Here is an 11,057-nt window from a genome sequence, read left to right as displayed (position 1 = left end):
GTCATGATGTGACAATATAATTTTTGCATCATTTGGTCTTGAACATAATAGGCAGAATAAAAACCCCATTAAACTTTTTCAGAAAATAGGTTTGAACACTTTAACTAAACGGGTATTCTTTTACCCCCCCTAAACACATTGCAAGTGAATTTTGTTCCACCCTTCATGACCCCAAACCAGTTAAAGACAAACGAGTGTGAACCACGCTCTTTCTGGTGATGTCATGTTATTAATGAACTCAAATCCTTTTAATGATTCGGTCCATTACTTAAAAAATCACCCGATTAAAATACCCGACCTGCTATCTTTTATTTTTTATCCTAGGCTGAATTACCCAACCTCATTTCTCTCTAAATAAAATGGGAAAAGGGCTGATGAAGTCAAAATTCTAGTGTCGATTTTCTCCCAAATATCGTCGATTAGAGTGTAGATACTGAAGATCGTTAGCTTCTCTTGTAAGTTCTTCTTGTTTTCTTCAATCTGTTGTCGATTTTGAAGTGTAAAAAAATATTTACGGACATTTTTCTTGTTTACTGATTTCAATTCGAAGAAATGGCTTTTGAACTCGTTACACTAAGGATGTTCCATTGAGGTCAGTTACAACAATATATTATCAACTACGAATGAGGTATTATGACAAAGTACTTTGAAATGGATTTTCGTTTGTTGACAGATAATCCCACTAGTGGGTTGCTCTAGTGGTGAGCACTCTCCACTTCTAACCAATAGGTTGTGAGTTCGAGTCACCCCAAGAGCAAGGTGGGGAGTTCTTGGAGGGAAGAAGCCGAGGGTCTATCGGAAACAACCTCTCTACCCCATGGTAGGGGTAAGGTCTGCATACACACTACCTTTTCCAGACCCCACTAGTGGGATTATACTGGGTTGTTATTGTTGGTGGTGAGTTTGTAGACTATGTGAAAGAAAATGAGTATAATTGTGAAACATGTGACATTTATGTAAGACCACCTAATTCTAGCACTTTGGTAAAAAATTTAACTGATAGGGATATTATGGGTATTATGCCTCTATTAAAAATGGGGATATATTTGAAGTGTATGTGTCCCACTATGTTGACGAAACATTAGTGGTCCATACAGCTATTGAATATGTATGCCATGTGTGTGGGGAATCTAGTGTGTCTTTTGATAAATAGATAAATCAAAGTGTTGGGGCAGTGAAGGTGTAGGGTTTGAAGAACCACAAAATAGTATTCATGTTGCTGATAATGTGTCTGGTGGGGATGAGGGTGGTCCTTCTAATCTTGATGATACTCCATTAGCTGAAACCGATGTAGAAAGCAGTGACCATAGTACAAATTCAGAAATTGAAGAGCTGTTTTAGGAAAGGGAAGAAGAATATGGTAGTGATGTTGATGAGGAGTATAGAAATTTAAGAGAAGAGAGGAAAAGGGTGCATAAAAGGAAGAGAAAAGAGAAAGAGGTTCAAACTAGACATGCCAAGTTAGGTAAAAAGGGTCTACATGTAAGATATGATGAGTATGCAGCTAGGAAGAAGACATCTTTAAAGGGTAAGATTGCTGGAGATGAGACATACTATCCCTCATATGAAGCTACTAGTTTTGAAACAAATCTTGATGAAACTGCTTATGATGAAGGTGAAGATGAAGTCCAACAGCCAGTGAGAGCAAGAAGAAAGCAACAAAATAGGGTTATCTTTGATCCTAGTTGTAAGTTGATTGTTTGGGAAACTGGACTTTCTTTTGAGAGTGTTAGATAGTTTAGAGAAGTACATACTAAGTATGCAGTTGATGAACATGTAAAGTTAGATAAGTATGTTAATGAACCAACAAGGGTGAGGGTAAAGTGTTGTGCTAGTTGTCCATGGCTCTTGTTTGCTAGTTATGATTCTAGGACAAAGGATTTTGTGGTGAAGAACTATAATCCACTTCACAAGTGCAATGGTACTACCAAGAACAAACTGTGCAACTCAAAGTACGTAGCAGAAAGATACAAGGACATAATAATTTCTGAACCAAATATTAGAATCTTTAAGTTTCAGGAGTTAGTTTAAAAGGAGTTAGAAGTGTATATTGGAAGGACCGTTGCAAGGAAAACCAAGAATATTGTATTAACACAGATTATGGGAGACCATGTTAAGGAGTTTAGTAGAATTCTAGACTATAAAGATGAGTTGTTAAGGACTAATCCAGGCAGCACATGTGTTGTGAGACTTAGTGAAAAAACACATTAAGATGGGAAGGAAAATGTTTGTAGCATTTTATATATGCTTTGATGCATTGAAGAAAGCCTCATTTATGGTTGTAAGAGGTGTATTAGGTTTGATGGTTGTTTTTTGAAAAGTGTATGTAAAGGGAAATTGCTCGTGGGTGTTTGTAAGGATGGGAATAATCAGATATTGCCATTGGCTTGGGCAGTAGTTAAAGTTGAAAACACATTTAATTGGAGATGGTTTGTGAAGATCCTCCCACAGGCAGAACATAGGATGTGTGCCAGGCACATCAGCAAACTGGTCAAAAAAATGGAGAGGCATTGAGATAAGGAACTATTTTTAGAGATGTGCTAAGTCAACTTATGAACAAGAGTTAAAGAAAATCTTGATCATATAGAGAAACTAGGAGATAAAATAGTTGATGAACTGCTATACTATGACAAAAGGAGGTGGTGCAAGGTGTATTTCAAGTATTTCAATAATTGTGACAGTGTTAACAACAATATGGCTGAAACTTTTAATTCTTGGATATTGGGGCCAAGGCACAAGACAATCATCACACTGCTTGAAGAGATTAGGGTGAAGATGGTGATAAGAATAGCACAAATGAGGGATTTATGTAATACTTGAATTAGTGACATTTCTCCAATGGCACTGAAGGTGTTGCAGGAGAACATAGCAAAGTCAATGAAATATGTGGTGCACTGGAATAGTCAATATGGTTATGAAGTGAAGGAAGGACACACTAGTAAGCATATAGTGAATCTGAACATGCTAACTTGCACTTGTAGAGCTTGGATACTGAAGGGTATACCATGTGCTCATGTTGTAGCTGCTATCCATTTCAAGAAATTGGAGTCAGTTAACTATATTGCACATTCGTACCATAGGGAGACTTATATGAAAACCTACAGTCACTTCCTTCAGCCTGTACAAAATATGGAGATGTGGCCAGAATCACAAAACCTTTCAGTTATACCACCAAAAGTAAGAGTAATGCCTGGCAGGACTAAGAAAGTGAGAAGGAGGGAACCAACTGAAAACAAAATAGGAAAGCTTTCCAAAAGAGGTACCCAGATGACCTGCAACAACTGTCATGCTAAAGGCCATAATAAGAAAGGTTGTCACAAGGCTACACAATGTCCTACAAGATCAACTGGTGGTGCAAAGTCATAAAATGTTGGTTCTTCATCAACACCTTCAGTTCAAAGTGTACCAAAAAACAGGAACAAGAATAGGAAGAGGAAGAGGAAGACCATGAGGTTCAACAAAATAGGTAATTATTCTGAAGTTACTTTTATAGACTACATATTTGTAGGTCTGTTTTATGTTTAACCTCTTAATAATTTGCACTTTTTATAGGATATTGTTACTGGTATAGGAAGAGGGACACTATCACGATCCCAAAATCCTAACTTGTCGTGATGACGCCTATCTCAATACTAGGCAAGCCGACAACCTCAATAAACCATGATTTCTTATAAGTTTTAAAATATAATATTTGAATTTCATAGAAAATCTCACAAATCACTGACATAAAATACATTCCCAAAATCCGGTGTCACTGAGTACATGAGTATCTAAATGATAACCAGTATGACTAATAAAAATACTGTATAAAAAATATAGAACAATACAACAACTGAAAGAAGAGAGTCAAGGTCTGCGGACGCCACGCAGCTACCTCGATAGTCTCCACATATAAAGCTCTGAATAACTAGCAACCGCCGTGTCCGGAGGTACATGGTTCTGTACACGAGGTGCAGGGTGTAGTATGAGTACAACCAACTCAGCAAGTAACAATACTAAATAAAGAACTGAAAGTAGTGACGAGCTTCACAGCTGAGTTCAATTACAGTAATTTCCAACATATTAAGGTAGGCATGCTTTTAAGTTCAACATTTAACACTCAACAGTAATTTCATATCAAGTTCAACTGAAAAAAAAGATAATATCTTTCAGAAATTTCCGACACAACAATGTATGTCAATTATAGTGCAATAGCAATGAAATTGTTACTCCCCGTAGTATTACATCGATGTTACGCCCCGCAATATTATATTACGATGATGTTATACCCTGTAGTATTATACGTTAAAATTATCATAAGATAATTGACTTCAGTTCAAGGACAAGATTATTTGGAGATTATAAGTATTATGCTATTTCAAACAAGTGATGAGTAAATTCGTGAAGGTTAGAGAGTAAGCAAATCGAAGAAAATGAATTTCGTCGAAGTTATACTGTGTAATAGCAGCGTAAGATGCAATTCTAAGGGAGCCCAGTATAATCTTTCTCAAGAACATCATACGGATTTTCCCTACTTCAATCCGCCATTACGTGTTTTCACAAAAGACGTGTGTTAGAGGGATTGCTAAGAGAATCGGCTCAGGTATGTTAAGGCTATCTTCTTTTTGGCATGATTCATACAATACAAATGAAACGAGCAAAATCACAACTTTCATAAATGACTCTATTCATATAAGTATTAGGAGTGCCTATGTTCTTGATTCCCCATGTGAATTATTATTATATCTTTTGTTCATGGGTTTCAGAAAAATATGTAGTTGATATTAATCAGATGCATAATGGTCTTATGACGTACCGAGAGATTTTATTGACGTACTTCTCATGCATTGCATTCATTTATACATGTACATTGACCCATGACCAAATGACATTATATACGTATATATATATATATATATGTATATATATGTATATGGGGTATGAGGAAAGGTTATGACGTTATATATGCACCACCACCTGATCAGTTGGTATACGTTGATGATTTGCCCACACTGTCCGAGATGATGTGATGGGATGCCCTCAGAGGCTTGATGATATTATGAACGCATATACCTATTCATGGTACGACATTTATACGCATATGCATGACATTATAAATATTAATGATTCACAGAATTACTTAGACTTACATGTTGAGTCTTTTACTCCATGTTTCTCTCGTGTCTATTATTTACTGATTTTTATCTCTTACATACTCGGTACATTATTTGTATTGACGTCCCTTTTACCTGGGGACATTGCGTTTCATGCCCGCAGGTCCCGATAGACAGGTCGAGAGTACTCCAAGTAGGCTATCAGCTCAGCGGAAGGTATTGGTGCGCTCCATTTGTTCCGAAATTGCTATCATATCTCGCTGAAACCCTAGCAAGATCCTTGTGAAATCTTCAAGTCTTGAACAAGAAATGATGAACAATTGACTAAGTCTTCACTTTCTCTCTCTAAGATGCTCTCACCACTCTCTAAAATATCAGATTTTTTTTGCTCCAAAAGAGTCCCCTTGCCTCAATATATCAAAATAGTGTCGAGTCAAAAATTATAAAAATTAAAGCCCCGACGCAGATCTGCGGTCGCATATACGACCGCATGATGCTTCTGCGGCCCGCATAATGGGTCGCAAAAAGGCCCTCCGGAACTAGGCAACACTATTTTAGTCTGCGTCCGTTATGCGGTCCGCAGACCTATTCTGCGTCGCATAATGCACCGCAAAACTGGTCTGCAATCGCATAATGTACCGCAAACCTGATCTCCAAACTCGCCTCACCTGCTTCACTCTGCGACCATTATGCGGTTCGCATAGTGATTCTGCAGTCGCATAATAGACCGCAAAAATGCATTTTGTCTTCCACAATTTTTTCTTTACTCCCCAGTGCATTATTCAACCTAAAAGGTCACGAGCCGCGACTCGCAAGCTCGCCGCGAGAAATTTCTATAATCTTTGTACTAATTTATATATCTCGGCACCACAAAACCTTAATTTCCTTAGCAAAAATTCTCCGGGGTCGTTACACATAAGTCAACATCCGGTCAACCTTTTCAACTTAAGTTATAAATCTTGGAACTAAGTGTTCCAAATCATTCCAAAACTTCACCGGACCCGAATTAATCCCCCAGTAAGTCACATAACAACTGTAAAGCATAAATCGAGCAGTAAATGGGGGGATAAGGTAGTAATACTCAAAACGACCGGTCGGGTCATTACAAACACCCTATAAAAGGCCAAGAATGGTTGGTATGGGAATTCTACAAACAAGAAGTGGAGCTTCCATCTATAATGTAAGCATATACTGTCAATTTGTGACTATGAACTCATTTTGATCAAACTTGGGATGTAAACTAACTAAGTTTGTTTTTGTGAACATAGCATGGAATATCAGTTATGCCTATGAACTCTATAGTAGTGACTGGAGATATTGGATACAAACCAAGAACATGGGTGAAATGGAAAGGTAAAGAAGCTGCCACCTCAAGGAATCTTCAACATATTCAAGCTAAGAAAAGAATATAGACAAGGTCAAAGGCATCTGAAAGAGTTCGTTTGAGCCAAACAAGTTCATCGGTACCACAATCAACTGCCCAGTAGATATTAGAACTTCAGTGTTTTTGTTTTCCTTTTGGCAGTTGGTATATGTAAAGACAATATGAATTTCTGTTTTGGTATGCAACTATATTCACCAATGACCTGAAAGTTTCATCTTCTCAATATATCCTTTTAGCTTATCTAATTGCATCTCTATCTTCCTTTCCACTTATTTTTTTTTCTAGGCTTCTCAACACTTTCATACACTTCCAATGCACTTTCAAGTTCACCAATTTTCTCCACTAGTTTAGGAATAACAAATTTCGATCTTGGATCAATTTTTGCATCTCTCCAACGCTAAAAATCACTAGATCTTGGACCCTACAATGATGAAACACAAGAATTAATTAAAGGTCAATAAGTGAAAGCTTCAACTAATTTTTAAAAATTAAACTTACCCCATAGTATGGACACACCCAATATCTTCTACCGGGGTTCCGAAGGGTCCAAGCAGTCATTATCGGCAGCACATAACCATGGTTGCAACGCACTTCTTCATTCAATCTAGGATCATCATCTTCCATGCAAAGCCTAGCCAAGTTAGTTGACCGCATTGTTAACTAAGCCCTAAAATCAGATGAATCCCTCAAATAAGAAGAAATTCGAAACACTCAATAAGCCCTAAAATCAAATGAACCAAAAGATTATAGAGAAGAATAAGGCTTTAATTCAGATAAAAGGATTCGAAATTGTAGGTCTTGGCCAGAATTCGTGAGTAATTGAAGAAGAAGAGATTTAGGGTTCTTGAAAAAGAGAAGAAGAATTGGATCGGATAATTGGAGATTTTACCGATGGGTCTCCTTATAAAGTAAAGAGTCTTTTTTACTGTTGGGTCTCTTTATTTTATAATAATTTTTTTAAAAATTCATTTTATCCATTAATTTTAGTGTAAAAGCGCTCACAAATCAAATGTTTCCACGCGCTGGGTCTGGGGTCATGGAGGGTAGAACAAAATTCACTTGCAATGTGTTTAGGGGGTAAAAGAACACCTGTATTAGTTAAAGTGTTCAAACCTTTTTGTTGGACAGGTTTAATGTGGTCTTTATGTATTTTGCCAACATAATATAATATTTATGTGATTAAAAAAATTAAATTAAGACATTTTCAAATATAAAATAGATCATCTATTAAAATACTACACAAAAAATAGTGTCACGTAATATGAGACATAAGGGTATATTCTTTTGAGCACATGTAAGTAAATTGGTTCATAACGAGAGGCGGAATGAGCCTATTAGGTACAAGTTCGGTCGAATCTAGTTACTTTTGCTTAAATACAATATTTATATTAATTTTTTTTTATTGAATATGTATATGTATATGTATTTAATTATGAATCTAGTAACTAAGACGAGTTATCAATTCTTTGGAAAATTTAGAATTGATAAATTTTAAATATTGACTTCGCATGAGTGAATCAAAACTAAAGATGCATCACATGGAAAGGCATGACTTGATAAAAATAATAGTTGGTGGTACCACAGTTTTTTCGTTCCGTGTTCTAAGGGTGTATCTTTCAAGAAAATAAGTGCATTATTACGAAGGGATCATTCCAATATTTAATTTAACGGGATCAACCTTTAGGTTCTTATCATTGAACTCATTACGCCTTTTGAAATTATTTTTTCAAAATTATTATTTTTTTAAAATTTCAGTAAATGTTTACATATATATCTGCATACTATAACGAGAATGTAAGAAGCGGTTAATCTTATAGACTATATATTACATTCTCCATTGCTACTAGCTTTAATATAGACATTTGATTTATTATAAAAAATTTATAATAGAGATTTCAACATGTCATACTATAAACTTTTAATAACCCAAATCACAAAAAATATATTTAACTAAAATGTAAGAAGGAACACCACACATGCTCGTCTCCATGGGTAGACCCAGTTTTTTTTTTTTTTTTTTTTAAAAGTAAGTAAGAAATAGTAACAAGACAAACATGAGATTTGAACCCTCAACAGTGGTGAATCCAATATTCATACCCGATGACGATTTGATCTTAGGTGCACGCAAATATATTAAAAAAATAGAATTTACTTTCCTACTTTTAAAATTAATTTACGTTTATTTCTGTTATAATTTTCGAATAAATTTACCCTTGCCGTTAATCTTTTCTTCAAATGTACCCTCGCTCCTAATAGAGCCAAGCAAATTATAGGGATAAATGCGCGCGCGCATATATATATATATATATATATAAAATCTCTTAGTTATAATCATTTCTTATTTTTTTTCATCACATATTTCTTCACGTAAAATCTTTGAGATAATATATTTTAACTACCTTCTACAGTAATTAAGCTTCAACTCTAGATAAGGAAGGGGTCAAATTAAATACCGATCTAATTTTCTTAAACAAGAGTATTAAAAATAATTAATAAAAAATATAAAAGAAACCTTTTATTTTTTTAAAAAATAAAATACTACTATCAATGAACCACAGAGCAAATTGGCAATATAAATATTCCTTTAGCAATACAGAAGTTTGTAGGTGAGGATTGCTAGGGTAGTCCAACCAATTTTCTTCTATTTGAGCTGTAAATATTTTCAGCTTTGGTACTAAAATAATTGATTTACCAACAAAAAAAGAAAGAATATTCCTTTAACACGATTAAAGCCACTTCAATAACATCACAATCCATTAATTAGACCCACTAATTGCTTCTTTCTTTGGTTTCACTAACACTTTTATTTGGCACGCTTTGACTTTTCACGCCTATTAAAAAATAATAAATAAAGTGCATAATTTATCATGATACTCATATTAATTGATGCATATTTTATTGAATTTGAGAAAAAAATTTAAAATGAGTAATAAATACTGTGAGTATAACATGTAATTTTTTTATTATCTTATTTTAAAGTGACAAATAAAAAATAAAAATATATTTTTAATATAGATGACAATAAATAAAAGTGAACGGAAGGAATATACGTTTTTAACCAAATTTAGAAAAGTTGTCTCTAATTATTGGTTCATGGATGACTGACGAGTGCTGGAAATCACATTCCACGTCATCGATCCGTGTGAGAACAAAACAATTACCACACGTCGAACTCCACGTTATCAACGGTCCACAATAAGCCATAAACAAACACGCGGATAGCAATCTGTAGCCGTCCATTTAAAAATTCCCCAAAATAGTAATTCATTCCACCGACAATATCTTCCCCCTTCTAAAATTCAAAAAACCCTCAAAATTTCCCCTTTATATAAACCCTTAGCTCATACCCCATTCTTCACCATCAATTCAATTTCAAAATCATTCTAAAAAAAAAAAGGCTTAAAAATGTCAGGCCGTGGAAAGGGAGGCAAGGGATTAGGAAAGGGAGGAGCAAAACGACACCGTAAGGTATTACGTGACAATATTCAGGGAATTACAAAGCCTGCTATTAGGAGGCTAGCTAGAAGAGGCGGAGTGAAGAGAATTAGCGGATTGATTTACGAAGAGACACGTGGAGTGTTGAAGATCTTTCTAGAAAATGTGATTCGTGATGCTGTGACCTATACTGAGCATGCTAGGAGAAAGACTGTTACTGCTATGGATGTTGTTTATTCGCTCAAGAGACAGGGTAGGACTCTATATGGATTTGGTGGTTAAATTTCTGTATCTGGGTTTTGGGTGTTTTGTTTAGTCTACTTTAACTGATGTAATTTACTGTGTTTTTAAATCTATGAAATATCTTGTTTCAGTATCGATATGGTAAATAGAGTGTTACTCTTTGTTTGCATTTGCTGCACAGTTCAAACCTTGAAACCATTGGCCTGAAGTTCCAACTAATCTATTAATGCAGAAACTGTAACCAATCTTTTGTTATAAACTTTTGATCTCTGTATCTAGTTTGGCATTATTAAAATAAATTAGCATTTCTCAATTTTGGTCTAACAGTATAGTATTCACCAAACTGTTCACAATCAAAGAAGAAGCAAGGAGAAGAGCAAAAAGAATGCAGCAACAAGCGACAGTGATTATGTTTACAGCTACATGAATTTTTTGTATATGGCTAAATTTTAAATAAACCCCCCCCCCCCCCTAAAAAGTGGCTACTATTTCAAATCGCCTAACAAAATGTGGTTATGTTTACAGCAACATGAATTATCTGAAATTGGCTAAATTTTAGACAATCACCTTAAAGTTGCTATTATTGCGAATTATCTGAATTTGGCTCGGTGAAGTGCACAAATAGCCTACTGACATCAGTTGTGGAATTTTAGTGGCTATATTGTCGCAACACTTTTAACTTTGAAATTTAGCTCCATAGGGCAAGTGATGGTCAAAAGTTGAAAACCACCCAGTGTCATATTTCTATAGATGATTTCTCGCAAGGTATGTGTAAGATTTGTGCATCCGCTATCCTCCCCAAACTTCACAGTGATTTGTGTATACACTATCCTCCTCAGACTTCACAGCGTGATAATAATGGGTATGTTGTATTTAAGCTGATCTTGATCCAGAATTATATT

The 11,057-nt window shown here is 35.1% G+C and overlaps 2 protein-coding genes across 2 annotated transcripts; both read left to right on the top strand.

Annotated features, from left to right (window-relative positions):
- The first annotated feature begins 2,838 nt into the window (after window positions 1-2,838).
- On the top strand, window positions 2,839-3,366 carry LOC104096024 (uncharacterized). The gene has a single exon (XM_009602304.1). The coding sequence runs from the start codon at window positions 2,839-2,841 to the stop codon at window positions 3,364-3,366; it is 528 nt and encodes a 175-aa protein (XP_009600599.1).
- Window positions 3,367-9,826: 6,460 nt separating this feature from the next.
- LOC104096019 (histone H4-like) lies at window positions 9,827-10,288 on the top strand. The gene has a single exon (XM_009602299.4). The coding sequence runs from the start codon at window positions 9,883-9,885 to the stop codon at window positions 10,192-10,194; it is 312 nt and encodes a 103-aa protein (XP_009600594.1). The 5' UTR covers window positions 9,827-9,882; the 3' UTR covers window positions 10,195-10,288.
- The last annotated feature ends 769 nt before the right edge of the window (window positions 10,289-11,057 follow it).

The sequence above is a fragment of the Nicotiana tomentosiformis genome, chromosome 4 (assembly GCF_000390325.3).
Source record: "Nicotiana tomentosiformis chromosome 4, ASM39032v3, whole genome shotgun sequence".
NCBI lineage: Eukaryota > Viridiplantae > Streptophyta > Magnoliopsida > Solanales > Solanaceae > Nicotiana > Nicotiana tomentosiformis.
This window is presented reverse-complemented; position numbering and strand designations above follow the sequence as displayed.

What these genes read in the sequence shown, in the direction of transcription:
- LOC104096019 (XM_009602299.4), top strand. Translation starts at nt 9,883, where the DNA reads ATGTCAGGCCGTGGAAAGGGAGGCAAGGGATTAGGAAAGGGAGGAGCA.
- LOC104096024 (XM_009602304.1), top strand. Translation starts at nt 2,839, where the DNA reads ATGGCACTGAAGGTGTTGCAGGAGAACATAGCAAAGTCAATGAAATAT.